We start from the raw sequence: 25337 nt of genomic DNA, 5'->3' as shown, positions 1-25337 counted from the left end.
AGAGCTCATTTAGCTACAAGAAGTATGTCTGCTTTGAGAGGTTTCCCAATCTTCCTACCTCTCAGTAAAAAGAAAAAAATGCCTTTCTATAACTCTGTATTTGTGCAAAACTTAAGTGCACAAATTCCATTTCCAAAGAGAACCTTTTCATGCTTTTCTTTCTTTCTTTCTTTTTTCTTTTCATCCTTGCCAAGAACAAACTATTGTAGTTTCTGGTACAGGTCCGGTTGAATTGATATGAAGGAAGAATATTTTATACTAGCTATTTCTCTAACAATCATCTTCACAAGGTAGACACTAAAAGGAAAAAGTACTACAGAATCATTGGGCCCGTCCGCTCTGAGGTTGGAAAGTTCAATTAAGTTGCAAGTTTTGTTTCAGAGAGCTTAATTATTGCATTCTTTGTTATGAATCCCTTGCAGGCAATCCTTTATCACAGGATATTCTCAGTCTGTACCAGGACCCAGATGGAACACGTAAGCTACTGAACTACATGCTTGACAATCTAGCAGGTAACAAAGCCAGAAGTTTACTAGTCCTAATGAGCTCCAGAACACTTTCACTGTTCTTGTATTTAATCCCATTAATTTAAGGTCTGCATCGATTCCCTTCTGACTGCTTTTTACTGTCTGTGTACTGCCATGAAATAAATACAGGCTTGTAGCATTGTATCAACCAGTGGTAGAGGATAAAGAAATATCTTTATCAGGATAGCTCTGGTTTTGTTCTGGGATATGTGGCCCTTTTCACCTGGATTTCTAGTTTTTTGTTTGTGGGTTTGTATTTTAATCCAGTGGTGATAGAGACAAAAGGGTACAGCTTTTCCAAAGCAGTTTGTGTGTATGCATGTATGCACAAGCACACATGTCTGAGAGAAGTGGGTGAAACAACATATGATTCCTAAATCCTAATCTAAACTGGCAGTGTTGTTGATCATCACCAAATGGCTCAGGATTAAATTGATTGAGGAATGAAGCTAACATTTCACTCGGATGTCCCTGTACCAAACCTGGATGACACCGGGAAAAGCTTGCCGAGTCACTTTATAACTAGAGGTACACAGTAAAACCGTCTGATACCAGATCAGTACCAATATAAAGAAAATAGGCTGTATCAGAAATCGGCCCGATGCGGCCAGTAATTTGGCTGATAAATGCTTGTGCATGTGTGCAGCTGCAGCGCAGCACTCAGGTAGTGAAAAGCACAGCTGGCAGCATAGAAAGCTGCATGCAGTTGGTAAATCTGTTGTGGTGGAAGGGGTGCCAGCAGTTCAATGCTCCCTGTAGTGAGGGAGGGGTTAGGGCTAGGTGCTACCCAGCTGGGTTGGGGCAGGGCATGGGACAGAGCTGTGGGAGGAGCATGTGCCCCTGGATCTGAGCAGGGTGCAGTGTTCTGCAGCTGTGGGCTGGAGCTGGGACTGTGCCGGGCTGGGCTTAAGGCAGGGGCTACAAAGGGGATGCAGCCACCCTAGATTTTGCCATATCTCTGCTCCCAGCACTGCCGTTGCCACCCACCTGGCAGAGCCCTGACTCAATGCCCCACCTCCACCCACACACTGAGGAAGTCAGGGCTGCGCTGGGTGGGCATCAGCTGGGAGCAGGGCTACAGTGAAATCTGGGGTAGCTGCAGCCCTTTCTGTAGCCCCTGTCCTGAGCCCAGCCCCCACTGAGAAGATCATGGTGCAGTCCCAGCTCCAGCCCGTGGTTGCAGCCCAGCCACCCTGACCCACACAGGTCCAGGGCATGGGCCCCTCTGGGGTCCATGTAATGGCATGAACTGTAGCTCCATCCTGTGCCCTGCCCTGGCTGGGCAGCATCTTCTCCTGCTCCCTCCCTCACCATGGGGGGTGCTGATCTGCCCCCCTCATACCTTTTCCCTCCCCTTCCACCACAGTGAACTTACCAGCTGCATGCAGCTGTATTGGAAATCAGATCAGTATTGCCCAATATAGATTTCTAAGGTCAGAAGGGACCTAGTAGATCATTGAGTTCACCCCCTGTCCCAGGCAGGAAAGAGCACTGGGGTTAAGTAACCTCAGCCAGGTGCTTGTCCAGTCTCTCTTCTTGAGCACCTCCAAGGTAGGGGAGAGCACGACCTCCCTTGGAAGCCCATTCCGTATTTTGGCAACCCTCACAATAAAGAATTTCTTCCTGATATTCAATCTAAATCTAGTCTCCTTCAGTCTGTGGCCATTATTTCTAGTAACCTGGAGGGGTGCCCTGGTAAACAGAGCATCTCCTATTCCCTGCTGACCCCCCTCACCCCTGCCCCCCGATGAGCTTATAGACAGCCACAACATCACCTCTCAGCCTTCTCTTGCAGATCCCAGGTCCCTCAGTCTGTCTTCATAGGATCTTATGTGCAGGCCCTCGACCATACAAGTAGCCCTCCTCTGAACCCTCTCAAGGTTATCCACATCCCTCTTGAAGTGCAGCGCCCAAAACTGGACGCAGTGCTCCAGCTGCGGTCTCACCAATGCTACATAGAGAGGGAAATATCACCTCCCTAGACCTGCTTGCCATGCACCTACTAATGCAAGAAAGAGTGCAGTTAGCCTTACTTACCTCATCACATTGGTGACTTGTTCATTTTTGCGTTGACTATGACTCCGAGATCCCTTTCCACTGCCGTGGTACTCAGAACAGTACTTCCAAGTCTATAGTTGTATTGGAGATTCTTTCTCCCCAGGTGCAGCACCTTGCACTTATCCTTGTTAAATTGCATCCTGTTCTGATCTGCTCCCTTACCCAGTCTATCTAAATCCACCTGAATTTGCTCCCTGCCTTCCAGTGTGTTTGCTATAGTTTGGTGTCATCTGCATATTTGGACATAGTGCTTTGAACACCCTTGTTCAAATCACTGATGAAGATATTGAACAGTACTGGTCCAAGGACAGAGTCTTGAGGGACACTACTGCCCACATCTCTCCAGGGGGAAACCCATCCACCACCACTCTCTGGGTGCATCACATAAGCTGATTTTTCACCCATGTTACTGTGAAAAAATCCACATCACAGCTACTCAGTTTGCTTGTGAGAATTAGGTGCAACACTGTGTCTTTTTTTAAAAACCAAGTAAATAACGTTTATCTTCACTCCTGCATCTAAGCAATATGCCTCCTTAAAAATCGGCTATCAGTATGGGCCTCCAAAATCTCTCAGTGCACCCCTATTTATAACCTGTTTTTAAAGTAGAGGACATCTAGTTTTCAGTGCTTTCTTTTGATACTTTTTCACAAGTATGAGGGTGATTTTTGCCAGCAGCTTGGTTCAGTTGCCCATCAGCTTCAGTCTAGAAATCCCTCTTGAATAAAAGATCTCCAAACACTGGTGTTCAATTGTCTGTTGATTTATAGCAGTGCTTCCCCAACTTTTCTTCAGCATGACCCCATTTGAGGTTGCAACCCACAGTTTTGGAACTGCTAGTTTATAGTTTAGTCACTGCTTTACCATCAAAGAAATGTATAGGTCAAAAGGAATCCAACCCATAAACATTTTAAGCACAAATTGAAATTTTGGATGATTACTTAAAAAACGCATTTGACGTTCACAAGCGACTTCCTGTCTGGAAGAAACACTAAATAAAATTTTATTTAAGTTTTGTCAGCTAATGTGTTCTTTAAATATTGGTGCCTTGATATGACTTGCTAGGGTTTTGCACTTCAAGGAATTGAATCATAAATCTTAAACAAATGAACCCCAAAATAACCTCCTTTTGTCATTCATACCATGTATGCAGATGGATTATCTTGTGAACAAGGTCCTAGAAGATAAATTTTAGTATCTAAACCTTAGCTGCTTGTAGATGTGGAAAAAAATCCAAACATGGCACTTGCTTTAAATTTGGCACACTCTCGCACCGAGCCCAGTGCGTGCCCAGAAGACGCAGCATGTTGGTTGCATCTGGCTTTTCCAGCATCTGTATAGATTGGGTGCCTTAGTAGGGCTTTTTTGGCACTTTTATTTAATAGCTGATTGAATCTGTGTTAGCTAAAAGTGCCAAAAAGCCCCGCTGAAGCACCCAATCTATATAGACCCTGTGGAGCCATTCTGAAATAATGCACTGCTGTTTCTGGTAGTGTGGGTTGTTTTTTTGTCTTGTGTGCCCTCCCCCCTATGTCTGCCAGCACCCCAGATGACTGATTAAGCTTATTTTCTGAGAAGCAGTCTTACCTAACAGTAGAAAAGTTTCAGTAATGGTCTTATGAACTATTAAGATTAGTAAAGAAGTTCTAGGAGAAATCATGGGGGACCTGTCTGATTGCTGAACTTGCTGTTTTCTTGAATTCATGTTTTTGTGTCTTCTGAATGAGGTTTTACTGCCCCCCATTTGTCTTTTTTCCTAAGCTTTAAATAGGTTGATGGATTTCATGTGACTGGGGTGTATCTTGTCTCTGGGTTAGTGTAGCACAGTCTGAAACACTTGTTGAGGCATCAGTTTGGATTGTAAATTAAAATTATAATTTTTACATTGATAAGTACTAAATTAATTGCTCTTCTGAATGTTTCAGTTCACCCAGAGCAGTTGCCTGCAAGGCCATGGATTACTTTAAAAGAACGAGACCAAATTCTGCCCTCAGGTAACTTTGTGGCTATTCTTTTTTTTCCTTTCTGCCAGTGCCTGCTTTATGTTTTGAAATGCGTCTCGGACATGTTTAGGTTTAGTATTTTAGGCTCTTGTTGTAAAAATGCCATAACAGTCTGCTGTTAATTGACATGTGTTCACAGTGTGCCGGGCACTTTTAATTAGTATGACTCTCTAATTAAAGTGCCTGTTTGTCACATGTATCAGTGTTGCCACGTGTCCCTGCACTTTGAACTAAAACTCATCAGATGTGTTTTTATTTCAAAGCATGCCACTGCCATTTTGTCAGCATTGAGACTCGTGGCGACACTGATGCATGTGACACGTGAAGCTGCTGGAGTGTTAATTTTCATGCTTTAGCCAACTCGATTGATTGAGTATGTTCTGATGCACTGGATTTCCACCATGTCAGAGCAGGCTCCCTGCATGTATATAGGAGCCCTCTATACAGAGAATTAAAAATGGCAAATTATTCATGTAGGTACAGTCTCTTCTTCACCTCTGCTGAAAATGCCTCTTGTCTGATTTTGTGGCATCAGTTCAGAAACAGATTGCAGCTTTTTCTCTACCTTTTGACTTGGTACTGAAACATTTATTTTCCAAGGTTGGACTTGCTTCTTCTAAAAGTACCAGACTGTTGACTGTTCAGATATGGCACCTGTGGAGCCTCAATATACAGCCCCTGGTGCTGCCATTGCATCTCCAATTGACACATTCATGGCATGCACTGGACCAGCCCTGCACACACACAGGGCCCAGGACATGAACTGCATGCAGTGCCCACCCCAGCCTGTCTGGGACACGTTACATGCAGCACCCTCTCCAGGACTACAAGTTGTATATGGCACTGGCACAGGGTTTGGGACCACACCTTCCCCCTCCTGCACCCCACGTGCTGGACCTAGCACCTGCTCTGGCTGTTCTGGGGACATGCCATGTGCAGTGCAGGTCTCAGAACCAGGGACAGGATCCAGCATGTTGGGGGAGGGGAAGAATCTGGGCTCTATCTGGCCCACAGGACCAGCCCCATATTGTTCATCCCACCCATGAACTGGTCCCTTTCCACTCATCTGACCCTTGGGGCCAGATGAGTTTGATGCTCCTGAGATAAGGCATCTACTCAATTCAACTCAAATTGACAAAGGAAAGGTGCTTTGGCTTATTTTTCAAAAATAGTGAGAAGCCCCTCCCCCCCTCCAAATCACTCCTACTTGCATACGAATACCACACACATCTCTAGACTGGTGATAAATACAGTTGTAAAGAACCCTCTATGTTGGTTTCACTTTCCTTTCATTCCTCTCATCCCCTGGGGAGTTTAGCTACAATGTAATGCATGCCATGCTTTGTAATTGAATCTTGGTGCCATCTGCTGCTGCTCATGCTAACCTGCAAGGAGCACCTTAAAAACCCCACATGCATGCTGTTTCTAGGCAGAGGACATTCCTTGCTACACTGCTTCCTTTTCCTGGTCCCTACTGTGTTCTTCTGAAAGCCTTCCAAAGTACAAGGTAGAACAACAATCTGTTACTATAGCAGGTGAAATTAATTTTGGACAAGTGTCATACCCAAAGCTATGCAAACATTTTTAAAAGCACTGTGAAGTGCTAGGTCTTCAAAACTTAATACTGCACTAACATTTTTTCTCTGTTCTCGTCTTCCCTGCTCACCTTTCTTTCCTTTGGCTGTAGTCTGGATTGCTTCTGTGTGTGTGTGTGTGTGTACATGTATGTGGCTTTTAACCAAAGATTCATATGCCATCATGGGGTTTTGTGTTTCCTTTTGTTATCTTCCAAGCCAAATTTGTGCCGATTATGGGTGAGCAGATGACACTGAGGATCAGCTGGTGCTACAAATATGTTGATTTGAGAAATCAAGCTGTGTTCTTTCTGCTGCTTTGTGGCCAAAATATAGGAGCCCTTATCTAGCACTCTTGGCTGAGCAAGCACCAGTGTGAGGAACTGTATAGGAAAAAATTGAATGGACCATCAGAGCAAAAATTCAATAACTATCAGGGAAACCAAAACAAAAAAATCTATTCTGTACTGTGCTTACTTGACCTGTTAAATTGCTGAATACTGTTACTTTGCACATTCTGCTGTGTTTTAACTGCATTCCTACATAATGGTCTTTAATATTGTTTGCAAGTAGCATCAGCCCAAAAGCTGGAAACAAATAGGAGTAAGGTCAGTCAGAATTTTTAGTGCTAGGGACAGACATTCAAAAAGCCTGAGCCTGAATTGATTCAGTCTTTGCAGGATAGTCTAACTTGGCTAGGCTGAACCAGTTTTGTAACCAGACATACATCCCAGAAATGCAGGCACATGCCTGCAGTAGCTCAGGCTAGAGGCAAAGGGTGCTAGAGCAGCTCTCCCTTCCCTTCAGTAGGGCTGAGCTGAGGGAGGCGTGGCCAGGCCCTAGCAGGACACTGATTATTCTTTCCTCTCCTAAGCAGCAGAGCAGGGAATATTTATCACCCCTAACTCAGTGTTTATCAACCCATTAAGAAAACAAAGCCTCTCTCCATTAACTAATGGAGCTCTTCTTAAACAGCTCTGCCAAGGAAGGACATTAAGCTCCCTGGTGATAAGGTCCAAAAAGCCTGTCTGCCTGTCATCTCCCACAGCATGGACCGTAGCCAGCATGTGGTCCGCTAGTTAATGCTGAGGTGTCTGTGTAAGGCAGAGGGGCGGAGGGAATAATCCTTGTTTAAGCAGAGAGAAACCGGGCAAATGCTCTGTGACTGCAGGTCTCTGCTGGAGCTCTGGCCAGGGAGCAGAGGGGCGGGGGCGAGCTTTTCTGTGGAGCAGAGAGCCCCACTCAGCACAGTGAGCATGCTGGGATGCTGGGGGTGTCTGCTTTATCTTAAGCCAGCAAGGGGTCTTGGACAGATATTGCATAAACTGGTTTGACCCAAATCAGTTAAGTCTGATGTTACATTCAACCACATTTAATGTATCTCAAACCGGTTTCAGCTGTTTCCAAACTGGTTTGTATGCATTGAACATCTGTTCTGTTACAGGCTTAAACAGGTTACAGGTTTTTCTGATCACTTAGACCGGTTTATGTGTAATGTCTGTCCCTAACGTAGGTGTCTAGAATAATGTTAGTAGGTAGGATTCTCTAGTTGGGTAAATTTTGTGTGTTAAAACAAAAACCCCTTTCATTTAGACTGACACATGACTTTGCAAATAATATGCAGTATTATATTTCCAAAGAATACTGTAGTTTTAGATGCATAATAATCAGAGACTCAAAAATATCTAAAAATTTAAGTCTGGCAATGTTTCCATTAAGGTCTCTAGTTTCCAGTAAGGTTTTACACTGTGGTGTCCTTCCTCCCCCCCCCCCCCATCTCTTGTAATTCTCCACAATATAGAATATTAATCATATTTTCTCCACAGAGATATTCGCAGTATCTGTTCTATTTAGGCTATGTAGGGTGTGGCTACATGAACTTCCTAGTCTTTATGTTATCTAGTCCTCATTTATTAAGATACAACAAATAGAGCTGTTTTTGATGATTGCTGCTTTTGGTCTTGTTTTATGAAACTTTAATGAATATGCTACTGAGATTTTTCTGCGCCTGCAAAAGAAACCCACATATTTGCCTGCATTTAGGCTTAACAATTGTTGCACTAAGAAGTAATTCTTAAGAATGGCATTTTGGTCTCTTTCTACCCTTTGTGCTCTTTGTTTTCAATGAACACTATTAACACTTTCTCCACTTTTGTGAAATTTTTTCTTCTTGTTCCATGTCTAAATTTAAACATGAAAGCATGAGAGATCTTCTTGTTATTTTTTTAAGCTTAAAGTGTTGCCTCAAACGTTGCTTCAAGTCTAAAACATCTGATTTCATTTTTTTTCCTCTTTAGTCCCAATGAGCTGATGATACCATAAGAAAGAGGGAAAATAAATCTGCTGGTTCATTAGGAATAAAAATATCTGCTTCGGTATCTTTATAGCCAATTTCTTGCTGAGAACCAATAAGATTCAGAGCAATAATGCTTTGGAAATTGGCATACAGTGTTTATAATATATCAGTACACATACTTTCATTGGGTACTAAGGAATATTGTCAAAACATTTTGCATATACTCTGACAAATTGCTTTTATGATGCTATATAATTATATGTGTTTAAACCTGAAGCTGTCATTTTAGTGTAGCAGCAACAATAAATATCAGGTCTTTGGCTCAATTAGCAATCGTTACAGCTCTAGCATTTCCTTTTTCCCAAACAGAAATCCAGCACATATTTTTTTGGATATTGATGAGCAACAAAATGGCTATATAGGGACCCAGTTGTCTTTGTCAGTTGCACCTGTAACAGCTGCTGAAGTTGGTGGGGGGTTGTAAGTGCTTGCAACTGAGTTAATCCAGTCTTTGTGTTTCATTTTAATTATTCTCAGGCTTTAGTGTGTACAAGACTGGTAACTGCTCGGCAAACTGACCACAAATTCTACTAGCCGTTACTCTTTGTGCGAGCAAAAGTATATGTTGTACATCCAAGCTAGATCCTTTTTTCAAAGTTTAACCTTGTGTGCCAGTAACAAAGTTTTGAAGGATTCTTATGACACTGGTTAGTGAAACTCTGGGAGAAAAACCTAGTGACTTACTTGAAACGCTTTCTTAACTTCAAGTAAAGAAACATGCAAAAATATGGTAGGATTAGTCTCTCAATAAGTTTTTATTATTTTCCCCTCAACCTTCATAAATAATATTCCCACCTTATGTTTCCTCCTAGCTTCATTCACAGTTATGTGTTACAATGTATTGTGTGATAAATATGCCACCCGGCAGCTATATGGCTACTGCCCATCCTGGGCATTAAATTGGGAGTATAGGAAAAAGGGAATCATGGAAGAAATCGTGCATTGTGATGCAGATATCATTAGTCTTCAGGTAAATGTAACCACTTTTTTGGCTTTCATTTTAAAATGGAGGAGCAATTCATTTGTGTATTTTGGACCTATATTGTATTCACAGCATTGTTCTCTATCTGTTTAACAAAACATTTACCATTACAAAATATATACATAGCTTATTCATATTTTGTTCCTGTTCATTAACTATGTTAAACAACTGAGGCAAAATTAGAAAATCTAATCATAACTTTACATTGGAAATTCTATATTAGAGAACAAATTAACTCCTTGTTGATGATTTGCACAGTAATGGATTTGGCTGAGAAGCAGCAACAGCTTTATGTTTGGAAGAAGTGTGTTGTTAAATTAATCTGCTATAATGCTTGTCCTGTGCAGTAACTATTCATGTTAAACACATGCCTGAAGGTGTTCTTCTGAAATCAAGGGAACTATTGATATGCTTGAAGTTAAGCATTTGTGCCAGATTTGTGTCTGTGTTCCCAACTCAGTCATAGGTGTTCATCTTAAATGTTCAGTGTGGTTAGCTGGCTGTTGCTGCTTTAAAAATGTCCTCAGCTTCACTTTGAAACCAGCTCTGTTAGTTGTGCAGGAAAAAAAAATCACAAGAAGAGAATGACTGGCTTGTTCTGTAAAAGCTCAAGCTAAGCCTAGTACCCAAGCGGTGTATTTCTGTGGAGATCAAACATTGTTATTGAACAGGGGAGATTTGCTAAGAGTTCAAAAAGCTCAGCATTAATGGCTGCTGGATATCTAAATCTGACACACAAACCTAGGATAGTATCCTCTTTCAGATGTCAAAAACAGCTGACGATCTCCTATTTATACCCAAAATACACCTGTTACTTTCCTTTCTTTTGTAATTCCTTTTACTTTTGATGTGCATGAATCCAAATACATTCCATCCATCTGACAACTAATATAATGTGATATGATGTGGTCTCTGTAGGCAATATAAATCTAGTTTTGGCATAAATTACTCATTGGCAATATATTTTCATCTCAGGGGGAGGGGTACGGTTGAGGGGATGGTTCATATTAATAATCTGTTGATTTTTCTTCATTGTAATGTTAATTGTTTTCAATTCCAGGAAGTGGAAACAGAGCAATACTTCACCCTCTTTCTGCCAGCATTAAAAGAGCGTGGATATGATGGATTTTTCTCTCCAAAGTCACGTGCCAAAATCATGTCTGAGCAGGAGAAAAAGCATGTGGACGGCTGTGCAATATTCTTCAAGACAGAAAAGTAAGGGAGCCAAGCAACTTCATCCACAAGCAAAACATAGGGAATAAAACAGTGGCACTCAAAACATTGATGTTGGATTTGGGGAAGGAAAGTGTTTTTTGCAAGAGGAGTGGCAATCAAGTTAGTATGCTATTAAACAAAATACTGAGATTGCTGCAGAGTGCTTCACTTGATTTTCAGACTGCAGGAGGAAGAAAGGGGCAGGGCAGAGGGCAGGGCGCTGCTCCCCTCCCCTCATCACTGCTTTGTCTGCTGTAGCATCGGGGTGGGATTCCAAACAACCCTCCAATTCTGTACCTGAAATATGAAATTTATAAATTTGTTATAATATATTTAGAATCTAACTATTGGGGCTTGTCTTTATATTTAAGTAAATACAGTAGCTTAGTCACCATTAACATAGACTTTTTCCGTGGCATGTAAAAGGTCAAATGTCTTCTCCGTGGCTGTATTTGAGTCAGCCAACCAATTTGGTGTGACTTAAGAAGTTCACCCACTTAAATTCTTAGAAAGGCAAGGGAATTTTTTTTATAAGAATGAGAGAATGGGTGGAGGTAAGGATAACTCTTGTACCTCTTGCACAAAGAAGCCCCAAATGAGATTGGGCCCTAAGGAATGTGGCTGTGAAAAAATGTCTTAAACTTCAGCAAGTGTATAATGCAGCTGTGTGCTAAATGACCATGTTGGACATTCTTACACGTGCTTGTGTGTTTACCCAGATTCACATTGGTGCAGAAGCACACTGTGGAGTTCAACCAGGTAGCAATGGCCAACTCTGAAGGTTCAGAAGCTATGCTAAATAGAGTCATGACAAAGGACAACATTGGAGTTGCTGTGGTGCTAGAAGTGCACAAAGAATTATTTGCAACAGGTATGTATGAGAACTGCTTTCCTACAGATTGAGAGGGACAGGGTCCTGTTAGAGGTGGGAATGACTTCTATTTTATCAAATTGTGTAGGGTATGCCTTCATATGACTGCTCCTTAAATATTTGGAATGGGACACCATAGAGTTAGCTACTCTGATAATAATTCCTACAAAACGGGAAACCTCTTCCCTGAGATGGAAGACACAAGTTGGCTTTTGAAAATTGGTGTTTTCTGTTAGCTTCTTAACCTGAATGTTGGTTACAATTGGTATTCTCCTCTCAAGTCCATCTTACTACCTGTTTTTGAGTTCCATTTCCCCCCTACTTATTGAACATACTTCCTCAGGCAGGTGTGTCCATGTAAAAAAAAACCTCCTTCTGCCAAGGAGGTGCTGTTGCTCAGCTTTTCATACTGAGATCTCATCTTTCTTTCTATTTAGTGTCTTACTTCTCTCTGTCTAACATCTCCAGTGGGTGGTACTGAATAACTCACTGGAAAGGAACTAGATTCAAACAGCCTTTCATGAAGGATGACTAGTGAGTGAAATTGCTTAAAAAGCATTCACATCTATGACTTTGTCACCGTCAGTGTTCTGGGATTTTTAATATAGCCCTGGAATGAGTAAATTTCTTTATGAAACTGTCTACTAGCTGGTCACCAGTTTCCCCATTCTTGAACAAATAGTAGCCTTGGCTTCACTGTTGCTACAATGGGACTTTATATGACTAGGGAAAGGCCCAAATCCGATTAGAAAACAATTTTTTACAAGAAAGAAAGGCAGAAATTCTCCATCTAACACTTTAAACAAGTGGCATTTACTTTTTTAGGTGGCTTTTTTTGCCTTAAATTGTATCCTGTTAAGAGAACCTGAAACTCATCCAGATCCTATAGCACCTAGGAGGGAGTAAACCTACTGCAGTGAGTTAAAACTGTCTAGTATGTGGTAGTAGAGGTGGAGTATTTTAAAAATAGTTTAACAGTAGGGGTCAATGTCCTTAGAATAAGGTTTCGCTAAGGTGTATTCCAGAGATGGTATCTTCTTTTATAGAAGCAGTGCTGTCATTTTATCACTGTAGTTGTTTTGTGTTCTTACCTGTTACTGTTACCAAGTCACATAACGATACCAGTGTTTGAAGGATGTAGCTTGACTTAGCAATTGACACTTAATTTTAATATCCTTGAAAGGACTTGTAATTATATCAGATGAGATAGTTAAAATTTGCCCCTTTACCTTTTGAAAAGTTCATATTTGAGATCTGTAAGCAAATAATAGAATGTGTCACATCTCTGAGAGAAACTTCTTCAGTAGAAGTAAGAGGTTCTCCATTCACTAATTTGTCAACTTCCAGCTAATAACCGTGCAAAGTTTAACGTATCTGTTGCATATGGAAAGGGAATTCATTACATTCATGTAATCAATATGTTTGTACCAATTGTGTTTATCTAGGTATAAAGGCTCTTCATGTTGTGGACAGACAGCTGCTTATTGTGGCAAATGCCCACATGCACTGGGACCCTGAATACTCAGATGTGAAACTCATTCAGACTATGATGTTTGTCTCAGAACTGAAAAATATCCTTGAGAGAGCCTCTAGCAGGCCTGGTAGCCCAACAGCAGATCCTAATTCTATTCCTCTGGTGCTGTGTGCGGATCTTAATTCCTTGCCTGATTCAGGTATTTAGAAATGGCTTCTTGTTGATTTTACTCTTTTTACTAGAAGGTGGCTTTTGGGTCATCTTTCCACCCAAGATGTTTGGTGTGTTTGTACCTCATCACTTACTGATAAAATCTTTTAGTGGCAAAAAGCTGTTATTGGTTTTGGAAGTCTGTATCAAGTTCTATAACTCCGTTAGAATAATCTTTCGTGATTATATGAACTACTGTAGTATTTGCTGTGCTTTTAAAAAAATGGTAAGAATTCTGGAGTATAGTGCATCAAACCTCTAGCATTGATATATTTAAATACAAGTTTAGATATAGTAGTAATCTTGTATAAAATTGTGGTACACTTGTCAAAATGAATGCTTGAGAAATGGAAATAGTTAAGAATAAATTTATGGTTTGTTGCACTTGGGGGGTGGGAAAATAAAATGAGTGAAATGAATGGATATGCTATAGTCTTTTTGATGCTTAGTTGTGCAAAAATACTTGCTGGCTGCCACTGTACTGATTGATTTTTTTTTTTCCCATCTTAAGCTTTTTTTTAATACCCCTGTCCAAAGCTGTTGGAGAGCCTTTTGATCAGCTAATAAGAAGTTCCTACGTTTCCCAGAGAGACTGGAGGGAGGAGGGGAAAAAATCCCTGGCTGTCAGATGTATCTGTACTTAGACTACAAAGATAAGAAAGATCTTTGTGTGGTGTAGTACAGTTCAATAGTAATTTAAAGCAACTAATTGAATCTTTATTTTGAAAACAGGTGTTGTGGAATACTTAAGCAATGGTATAGTAGCTGACAACCATAAGGACTTCAAAGAGTTGCGTTACAATGAGTGTCTCATGAACTTCAGTGGTAATGGAAAAAATGGAGCTTCTGAAGGAAGAATCACACATGGCTTCCAGCTCAAGAGCGCCTACGAAAACAACTTGATGCCTTACACCAATTACACTTTTGATTTCAAAGTAAGTGGGTCAGTACAGTGGCTCGCCAAAGTTGCATGAGCTGTGTAGTAGAGCATGCCTTGTACTTAATGACAGCTATTTCTACATCTGCTGTTGCAAAGGTTTTGTTCATATTTCCTTTAGATTTTTTTTCCAAAGTCTTCAAAAATGTTCAGTCATTTTGAATTGAATCAAGGTTTTGGATCTTAATGATATCCTACGTCAATTTAACATTCTGTGTTGTGACTAAGTTATTTCATTGTATAAGCCAGGGGTCAGCAACTCCCAGCATGCATGCTGAGCATAGCATGCAAGGCCATTTTGCTCGGCGTGCCACCACCAGCCAGGCTTTAAGCAGCTTCTGCCAGCCACAGAGCCCGAGCTGCTCCCAGCAGGAAGCTGGGAGGCTGCAAGACCTGCTGCAAGCAGACAGGGCTCCTTGGCCTGGCTGCAAACAGCTGCTCCAGGCTCCAGCATGTTGGTGCTTGGGCACCTTCCAAAGTAGACATTGTGGGTTTTTTGGCACTCCGGCCAAAAAACATTGCCTACCCTGGTATAGGCTTTGAATTTGCCATTTTTTAAATGTGTTGAAAGTTCCCTGCCTCCTTTTCATGTTCTGAGACTTAAGAAGACATGATTCACATCTTTTCCATTTATTGTTCTGTCATGTTCACTTCCTTGCAAGGTAAGTATTCTTCATCTTTTTCAGTTTCCTTTTTTCCTTGTGTCTGAAGCATTCTCTAATTCTGTAATACTTTTTTATATGATGTAGTGGTTAATATTGAGTGTAGTGTTCCAAAAAAAAGCAACCTGTTGCCTTCCAACTTAATAGCATAATATTTTTCTAAATTACTCTGTTTCAAACTATTCTTAACTATATTTGCTTAAGGACTACAGATACATTTGGCAGAAAAAAACCTTTCAAGCTGTTGACAACATTTTCTTACGTCGTGAAGTTACTTGGAAATCAGTAGTGTGTGTTAATATTTAAGATTCTTTTCCCGCCTCAATATGTACTTACAATTTGTGTAGCAGATCTAGATTTTCATGTGCCAGTCTTGCCCACATGGTTCTCTCGGTTAGTACTTTTTTAAGTTCTTCTCACTCCTTTCTCAAGCTAGCTAACTAAACTGTTTGTAGATAAGTCACCTTACTGTTTTGCCTTCTTTCACACTTTCGAGTATTCTAAACTGAATTAAAACTAGTCTTTGTCTGGAACCATGTGGTGCCCTACTGTTAATTTCTTCATGGCAAGAATTTAGCTGCTTAATCACCTCTTACAGAAGTAGAGCTAGTGAGGACACCCACTACTAGGTCAGTGGTTCTCAGCTTGTCTGGACTTGAGGCAGTTCTCCATAACTCTTTTGAATTGAGTGGTACTCAGTTTTAAAAACTAATTCATATATTACAGCAGTGGTTTTCAACCTGGAATCCCCTATGTCTAAGGAGTCTGTGAAGGATGACTGATCAATCAGAAATATATGAATACCCTCACTTAACATTCAAAGAGGTCTGCACCTCTATTTGAAACTTTTTAGGGGTCCTCAAGTGAAGAAAGGTTGAAAACCACTGTATTACAGCGCTTACCTCCTTGCAGAGGGGCTAGGTAGTGGCAGTAGGAGGTTGGCCGGCCAGGGATAAGCCTGAGTCTGTGCTTAGCTGTTTATATCTTCATACTTAACCTACGTCCTCCCACCTGGTGGCATCTTTCAGAGGATCTGGCTCAACCCACTTGCCAGATATACATGACAGCAAGCCTTCCATCTGTATTTCTTTGGATGACCCTTAGAGTTTAATCTTAAGTAAGGTATACTGGAAGCTCTCTAATCCTTGATTTAGCAGCTGTTTTTAATGTCACCTTTTAAAGTTTTGCTAGAAACTCAGTATGGTGTGTACCTTCAAATTGATAAATATCAATAAATTAACTCTGAGGCCTGAATTTCTGCTAATACGTTACTGATAAAAAGTAGATTTGGGTCAGATCTCCCTTGATACCTTCTGGGGCAAACTTGCATGCAGTTAAATCACTTTTAGTATTGAATTACATTATTCTGACGTTCATTGTTATCTACTTTCTCGTGATGCTGTGAACACCTTTTGTTACTTCCTGCTTCTGCTGTGCTTGCAGAAATTCTTGATATACCTTGAATTTCATCTTAGTCCATCTAACTTCCATCATGTTATCTACTGTGGCTGTTCTGCTTTTGTCTTCCCTGAGCTTAGATTTGAAGTCTTGAATGATTACTTGAACCCTACTGATGAGCTGTAATGTTTAACATTATACCTCTTCTCCTGTTCAGCAGTACACAAGCTTTTTTTAGCCTGCTATTCCTTAGGAGATATTAGGAAAATCCTCAGGATTATATATTCTCTACTAGTGTTTCAGCTTCTCTTAGCTTCTCTTGACTCCCTGCTTTTTTAAGCTTAAATGTTACTGTTTTGATACTGTCTTCCCTCCTTGATCATCACATTCAAGTGCAGTAGGATTGCTATTACTTGGCAGCTCATTATTCTCAAAAAGCCCTAATTTTTACCCCCGTTTAGGCACTAAATTGTTGCACAACTTATGCAGGATTGAGGAACCACAAGTTCCATTGTGTGATCCCAGGTGACAGCAATGGGTCTGAACTAGTAAATGCTGTGTGTCAGTGAATTGGTTTTAAACGCACTCTTCAGAGTCAATAATAAGGTGACAGGTTTTGTGTGACCAATTAGCCTGTTGTGAATATGCTGTACATGTTGTACAGTTATGCCCAATAGTATTATTTTATTTTTAGAATCACTGCAACAATATTCAAACAGTGGTAGGCCTGTAGGTTTAACACTTCCTGCTAGTTAGTAACCACCCAAAGGGTCTGGTATTCAAGACTTCCTTAGTGCTGATTTTTAGCCAGCTGGTTATTAACTTCTTGGAAATTCCTGTTTGAAAGATAGTTGTCACAGTCGCATACTTTATATTCTTTATAGCTTTACACTTGATCAGTCAAAAAGCTTTATCATCATATAGACTACATGTAAATGATACAGCAGCAGGTTCCCCCATCTTGTATACCAGACATTGCATTCCATAATTCCACCCTGCTAGGGCTATGCAGTCTCCACTATGTATCGTGCAATATGTGGTCCTTAATTGCTGCTTGTCTCCCTACAAACTGTGGAGAGGAGTTAACGAGTATTGGATTTTTTTGTGCTAAAATAAATCTGTGTTTGGAAACTACACTAGGATGTGAGACTTGTTTTAACAAAATCTTTTTATTTTTGTTTTGTTTTTCTCCTCTCTCTCCTCTTTTTCTCTAGGGTGTAATTGACTACATTTTCTATTCCAACACTCATATGAACGTGCTTGGTGTCCTCGGGCCTTTGGATCCTCAGTGGCTGGTTGAGAACAACATCACTGGGTGTCCTCACCCTCACATCCCTTCAGACCACTTCTCACTGTTAACACACCTCGAACTCCACCCTCCACTCCTGCCTCTTGTCAACGGTGTTCACTTACCAAACAGGAGGTAGTGGAGCCCTGCCCCTTAGAGGGCTAGGACCTGTTGTTATGGACCTGTACAGTTGTAAATCAAAGTATGTAGGAGTGAAGTATGGCCAACCTTAAGCTGCTTCTTCAAGCTCCTTTCATTGTGTGTTTGATATGAGACTTTGCACATTTTGGTGCATATTGGTATCATTTGGCACTAGGGCTGGAACCAAAGTATTATTCCCTTTTCAGGTTTTTAATTTAATTTTAAAGCTGGCAAGCTTGTTTTGTTTCATTTGGAAACTGCATTTGTAAACAGACGCATCAGATTGAAAACTTGCATATTAATCTATCTAAAATGTAGTGCTTTATTCCAAATTGTAGCAAAAAGAGCCATTTTTAAAAGGAAAATATGTAACACTTAAAACTGAATGAAAAGGACTTGTTTTGTAGGGCAAATAATTAGAAATACTAACTTTTTCTGGACTCAGAGATATGTGTGCTGCACCCAAAACAAATTTTGCACATCAGCAAAGCACTTAACGTTGACTGTAAATTATTAACAGTGTAGCCCTCCCCTTCTCCTCATCTAGCTAATGTTGAAAAACCAAAGACAGTTGCATATATCTATTGAAATTTGAGGGCTAAATTATCTCCTGATGTATCTCCATTCACTACAATGGAAATATGCCATCAGAACAATTAGATCTGAGCATTTAAAGCTGTATAAAACTCTCTTGCTTGGCAGACATATTGGTAATTTACTCGGAACTCTGAAGAACATAAATCTTTTATTTTTCTGACTAAGAAATGTATCAATCCAAACTCTATTAAACAGTCATCTTAGACAAACCAAGACAGGAAGCTGTTCAGCAACATAGCATTGGAACAGGACTTTAGGAACAAAGTTAAGAAATTGCACTTAAAAATTATTGCAAGAACTTTTTGAGTTGTGATCCGCAAGAGCAAATTTGTTCCAACCCTATCTTTGGGTCTCCTTTTGGAAAGTTAAGTTGCAAAGATGGATTGGATGCAACTGGTCAAACTAGGGGTACAGGAAAAACAACTCTGGAAATGATCTTACTTCTGTCTCCAATAGGCATGTTAAATAACTGTCTAGGTGTTTTTATGTGTGTGGGGGAGGAGAGAGTGGTAGCCATCATCATTCCTTGGATTATTTTTCCTGACCCTAGTTGCCAAATAGCCATCATATGCTTTTAATAATCGTTGTTTCTCTTTGTTGGTTAGGGTTGAATTAAAAAGCTACTGGTTCATTCCCAACTGTTAATGTTCTCAAGTTGTGTTGGACTCTTTTCTTTTATGCTCTAGGTGGCCAGTTAAAAACTTTGTGCCTCAAGAGGCAGTAAACATAATGCAATTTTCTGAAAGAATTTAGTAGGCTGCTTTAAATGTTTAAAAAATGGCACAGTAATAAGAAAAGGTTGTGTCTGTGTTTTTAAGTTTTTCTTTATTCTGCTTTTTTGCTGCTATAAGATTTTCTTGAATTTATATTTTAAACTTTTCATGCACTTTACTGTTTCTAGTCTCAAAATGTAATATTTTTAATAAATAAGAATTTTTTCCATTATGTGAATGAAATTTTTAAACAGATTGATAGCCTATATTTGTCTCATTCATATATTTAAAAAATCAAATTTAAATTGTTAAATTAGTTTTAAATACTAAGGAGCCATCTTCTGTCTTGCAAAACTGATACTTTAGGCTGTTCCACCATTCTTTAATTAATATTCCTTTTGTCATTTTTATATACAGGAAGTCATCCATAGAAAATCAATTGGGCTAGAGTAGAAAATCTATCCTGATTTTTTGTTTTGCTGGGAGGGCGGGAGGGCAGGGGATATAATGATTGGTTTGGCAGAACCACAACTCCCATTCAGAAGTGCCTAAAAATGGAGGCATCCTCTATTGTCTAATATAAATTGGACATTTACTTTAGTTGAGTGAAATTAATGTAAATAATGTCTTTTTGTGCGACACCAAAAAAAATCTTTTAAAGATGGATTTTCCTCAAGGTGCAGGTATCTTTTTATATACCTCAGTGTTCAACACCCTGCCAGGCTTATAAATTGAAAAAGTAATTAGAGTATAGTACTGGAAAGTAGAATAGCATGAAAAACTTAATTTTGTGGACATTACCTTTTTGTAATCAGCTACTGTATCTCTTTGGAGGGGTGGGTTCTCTGCTCTGGAGGTATGCACTAACAAACCATTTTCCTCCTTTCATACATGCATGTTAACTAGCAATGTGAGCAATATTTCCTACCATACTTCACTCCCAATATTTTTGAGATGTTTGTATAAAACGGAATTTAAAGTTCACCTATGATTGTATATGATCTGCAGAGGAGCCCGTTTATTAATAATAATAAAATAATCTTTTGTAATGTTCGGGAGGGAATAAATTGGGAAACATTGTAAACAGCTTAGGTTTATTTTTTTTAATTTTCTTTTGATTTATAATTAAGTGAGGTAATCTGTTGCAGGAAGGTGTTTAATTGGGTTTTCTCTGCTTCTAAATGCACTCTTCAGAACGTCCATAATCCTGTGTAATTTTTAAAACTTGTTCTGTTTGATAAATGTTGCACAAAGCCTCTTATGTGAAAATGGGTGTTTGTGTTTCAGCTGGCACACACTTGGGGCATGTTTACCCAAATTTTACATGTTCTTCCCCCTGTCACTTCTTTCTCATACATTCTGCTCTCCACTGCCCTGCTGTTTTTCCAAAAACAAGGAGCACTACCTTTTATTGAGCTTCTATTTCAGGTGATCAGAAATGCTGCTTCCTTTTAATGATTTTGTTTTCATTTGTGGTTTTTATCATACAAATAATCTGGAACATTATCAGTAATAAACTGAACAGACTAAAAGCGAGCAACATTTTTAAACAAAAGCACATGTATCATACACATGTTAACACACATGTCAGTGTGTGTTATGGATGGAGCCTCCTGGCTTACAAAGTCAAGGACTTGAGCAGTTTTGAATGTGCAAATCTTTAATTAAGCTTTTTTTGGGTAATGGAAGGGGGAGGGAAGGAAACTGTGGAAAGTTGAGGTACCACAGTTGTTCACAATAAATAGATGGGCACCTAAATATACCAGACACTGATCCTAGTCTCCTAGCTTTAAACATTGGGACTACTGCAGCATCCTCAGGACTGATAACTAGAAAAAAGTTCAAATTCGTATAGTGCTCCTTGCTTAGTTTGTTTTCAAAATATTGTGCCTGGTGTCGACTTCAAAGCAACAGCACTGCCTAAAGCAGAGAAAAAAAAATCTAACACCATTCTACAAGCAACTTTTTAAAATTCGGTATGGTAAATCTGTTAGATACGGGGTTTTGTGTGCGTGTGTGTGTGTATATAAAAATGAGAATTTTTGTACGATGTACCTGAATATTTTTGTTTCATTTATTTTGATGTAAAGAGTGAACATTTTGCATACCACATGTTGAAGTCAGGTATGGCACAATGGGTTCTGAGACCAGCTTTTCCCATTTGCCTTGTTTAAAGCTATGTCTTTTCTTCAGTTTCTTGCATTCATCAACTACTTCATTTCACCAAGAAGCTTACTTTGTGCGTTTTGAAGCCACTCTTGTTTCTAATCTGGAGAAGCATTAAACTGTATTTCTTGTTAGTCCCAGCTCCTTGATTCCTATGTTTATAGACTATGGCCACAATCTTCAAACTTACACATTTTTCAAAAGGGCTCAATGCTGGTAGTACTCCCAAAATTTCCCAATTGACTTCACTAGGGACAATGTTGAGCCAGTGCTGAGAAAATCTGAAAATCTCCCAGCCTGCTTTCTTTTTAAGTCTGATTCCTAAACTGAAGTTCAGACATTTAAATTACTACTAGCCTGGTGTGCAAAGGTGCTGAGCACCTGTGGCTTAGGTTTACTCAAGAATTTCTGACAATCGGGCCATCTATAGTTTTGGTGTTTGTTGTATATGACTTTAGGAGCCCTACTTTCAGCACTTGGTTCTGAAGGCTTTGGTCTAATTTACCAAGGAGTAGACTACAATATAAAAGGCTCATATCACTTGATTCCATGGGGTCTACATTTTTGGTTGGTGAGGGGTTACAGATGTGGACTATGGAGAGGAGAAAAACTATAATTTTTAAAAAGAAATTAAAGGTCACTTCGTATTTTAACTATAATAAGTTACGTGAGGAAACCATTCTTTTACTTGCCCATTTAAATAGTTTTAAGACTTCTAAATCACTTGTGCATTATTAATATTCTCCCAGTAGTAAACTGAGAAGTAGTAGTGGGCAGTTATTAACACCTTTCCTTTCTTTGTTTCTTTTTTAAAGGTCAGATTTAAACCCTACAACAGAACTGACTGTTTCCATTCTAAATCTAGGCTTTCAGCATGAAACTTGGCATATGAGATCTGAGTGAAAGGATTTTTTAATACTAATTGTCCATAAAAATGATAGGCTGCAATATAAACATGAAAGGATTAGTTTGCAGTTTTGAATTTTATGCAACTCCTGTAACAAATGGAGTTGTTATAGCAATATTAAACTTTAAACAGGAATTGTTTTAAATGGCCTGAGTAGTGTATATAATCCTACAGGTAGTAACTTTCCAGGTTTTTCTGAAGTTAGTTCTCATTAGCAAGGAATACCTACATAAAAATAGATGTCATAACATTTTAGGATTACCTTTTAGAATGACTCTTTTCCCTTCTGTATTGGGAAAATTGAGCTGAAACATATTGAGACATCAATAATGGCTAAACATTATAAAGAAAGAAGTCATCTGCTTCTGTGTAGTTATATTCTTTATTTGACCTGGTTATTTTTTTTTCCCAGTATTTCAATAGAATATGCTGTGTAAGTCTTCCTAAATATTCTGAAATTTTGGAGTATTTAACATACAGCATAAGTCAAGGAGTTAATAACAACATATACATATGTGTATTATAATACATATTTTGAGGTCTGATTTGCTTTTTAGCAACCTTCATAAAATGAGTTGCCCAACAGAAAATGAAGTAACATTGAATAAGATTCTGGTCCCACTGAAGCCGATGAAAGCATTGTCATTGACCTTTAGACCAATAGTTTCATCCCTAGTATCTACACAACTACCACTACTGCTGAGAATGTTAAAAGTGATTTAAAAGATCAGTGGCTGAATACATAGGGCTTCTGAATGAACTAATAATTTCTTTCCTGTTGAAGTGGTCTATCCAGAATAGTATGGAGGCAGAATGGCACAGGGAATCTTTAATATGCTAGGCTAGGAAAAGACAGAATTTGGGGGTGGGGCTTTTTCTGTTTAATAATGTGGTAAGACCTGAACACTCTTTTGAAAGAGTACAGAGAAAACTCTTACTAAAACAATAAAATAAAATAAAAAACCCATTTATCAAATCATTTTATGCTAGGTGTCAGCCTAGAATTAACTTCTACAAATTATAAACAAATGAATATTGGACTTGCACATGCTACAACTGATTGGGGACAAACATTTTTTTAAAAGCTGAACCCTAAATGTTGAATGCATTTGTATCCTGTGTAGTAGTGACCACATCTGGCACCAAGATGGATAATACTTGATTTTGTTTCAGAGAACCAGGGTAAGGAAAAGAGAGTGATGAAACTGAAAAGGCTGTGGGTGAGGTATTGAAAGCAACTGGAAAAATGACAATAAAATTACGACCTTTTAAAACAAGCTCTTGTTTAAAACAAGTTACAGCATAATTTGACTCTAATGGATAATAAAGCATGGTATCTAAATTATAGTTTAAGATTGATTTGGTCTAAGGATGGCACACTTTAGGGATGCATATTCTTTGAGTATGTTCTGAAATAAGCTTGAAGTTGGGGAATGTATGTTTGTACTTCAAATTTGAACAATTCTGATGGCAAAACATGCCAAGTGATATGACTCTTGTCTTTTTTTGTTTTGCAAATAGTACAGCATGGGTTTTTTTTCCTTTTTCTAAGCTTGCAAAATCCTTCACTGCTGTAGTGGGGAAGGATAGCTATTCTGGTACTTGGTCTCATGTTTTTGTTAAACAGTTTCCAAGATATAGACAATTTACCAAGTTTGCATTTGTCTGTATTTGTCTTTGTTCTTAATCAAAGAATCATGGTGGCTCTCTTTACAAGTGTTGTTTATTTTGGCTTTGGCTTCAATTTTTAATTGATGCATAGTGTGGTTTTTCCAAGCAATTAAAGTGTAGTGTGCACCATGTTAGCTAAACTTGCCTGTAATTCACTAAACCCATACATTTGACTGGATCAGTGGTGATAAAAGCTCAGGCTTTGCTTTTGTTCACAATGGCAATATCTCACTCCTAGGTACAGGAGACCCTGCCTCTGTCATCTGAAAACTGTAATATAACTCTCTCTCCCCTCCTCTGTCTTCCTTTCTCTACAAATCTGCTGAAGTACCTTGTTTCCATTTTATGAAAACTCTACCTGTGCTCTGGAAAAAATTCCGACTCCAGACTTAGCTCTGCGTTTGGACAGCTAGAGTATTGCACACACAAACTTTGAATTAAGTGCCAATTCTGCTTCCACTGAAAGCTATGGCAACTTTGCCTTGACAACAGTGGGAAGCAGGTCAGGCCTATGGTCAGTGTTGAGCTGCAGATTTCTTAAACACTAGCCATTTGGGGAAAAATATATCTTTTTTTTTTTTTTTGAGTTTCTGTGTAGTTGCCCTACTGCCAGAGAGTTGTGGATATAGGTTAAAGCTTTTGAAAAATGCACAGCTGCATTTTTCTGTTTCTGATCCTCACAGAGCCACAGTTAGGGTTGGGCCTTCATTGCATATAACCTGCTTAATTGTGTAACATTAAATAAGTGCCAACTGAGGGAATTCTCCAGGAGGGACTGTTTGACAGTAGGTCCAGCCAATTTCTTCTTACATTTTTCATAAGAAAATACTCTAACCTTTTAAATTTGAAAGACATAGTTTCATGTACAGTTCAGAGACCATACATATCCTCTTTTATTTAAGTAAGTAACTTCATCTAGTTGTCAGAAAGCAAAGCCATCTTTACTTTAGGTCTGAGCAAAATGCCTAAACAACGTATCCCACAAAAGGAATTTTTAAACTATTGACCTTTCTCAAACAATTTGAATTTTCTCTTCAAATTTCAGAATTTAAAAAATGCTCATTTAAAAAAAAAAAAATTTAACTGAATAAAGTGCCACGCAGTTGTAGTGTCACTGACTTCACTGAACCAGTCCATTAATTTGTCATCCATAATTCTACTTTTCTAGCAAGAGACTGTCAGACAAAAATCACCAGCTGTTTTGTTACAATTTACCAGTCAATGAGGTGGAAACTCCTAATTGCACAGCTCAGCTGAGATTTTGCGCAATATATACTGTACAGCACATGCGTGCAAAAGGGAGAGGTTTTATTTTTTACAGACAGTGTGGACAGTACTGAATAAAGACTAACTGTGCTAAGCAGTCCTGCCTTTTTTAACCTTGTGGCAGCTCAAAAGGGAGGTGCTGAAAATCCTGAACTATTATTGTCAGATGACAGTATTTTTTTCCATTCTGGAGATTGGGTACTGCTCACACATGATGTATAGGGCTAAATATCTGCTTGTTTCTTTGCACCTGTGTACTTTTATTTCCCTCTGTAGGCAATAAATGGCCATTTTGCAACCACTCTTTCGTGAGCTGTCTTT

The 25337-nt window shown here is 39.2% G+C and overlaps 1 protein-coding gene across 3 annotated transcripts in view; it reads left to right on the top strand.

Annotated features, from left to right (window-relative positions):
• CNOT6L (CCR4-NOT transcription complex subunit 6 like) overlaps positions 1 to 25317 on the top strand; it is a 74249-nt gene extending 48932 nt beyond the window's left edge. For all 3 annotated transcript variants that reach the window (XM_090036903.1, XM_090036901.1, XM_090036902.1), the window contains 8 exons: positions 423 to 512; positions 4511 to 4579; positions 9331 to 9488; positions 10561 to 10715; positions 11435 to 11586; positions 13032 to 13259; positions 14003 to 14205; positions 17482 to 25317. In XM_090036903.1, coding sequence (XP_089893029.1) covers positions 423 to 512; positions 4511 to 4579; positions 9331 to 9488; positions 10561 to 10715; positions 11435 to 11586; positions 13032 to 13259; positions 14003 to 14205; positions 17482 to 17694 — 1268 coding nt within the window. In that variant the 3' untranslated portion in view covers positions 17695 to 25317. The remainder of the gene's footprint in view (positions 1 to 422; positions 513 to 4510; positions 4580 to 9330; positions 9489 to 10560; positions 10716 to 11434; positions 11587 to 13031; positions 13260 to 14002; positions 14206 to 17481) is intronic.
• Positions 25318 to 25337: the final 20 nt, after the last annotated feature.

The sequence above is a fragment of the Crocodylus siamensis genome, chromosome 2, assembly GCF_052110815.1.
Source record: "Crocodylus siamensis isolate JL-2025a chromosome 2, ASM5211081v1, whole genome shotgun sequence".
Taxonomy (NCBI): domain Eukaryota; kingdom Metazoa; phylum Chordata; order Crocodylia; family Crocodylidae; genus Crocodylus; species Crocodylus siamensis.
Note: the sequence above shows the minus strand (reverse complement) of the source record. Positions and strands in the feature narration are given on the sequence as shown.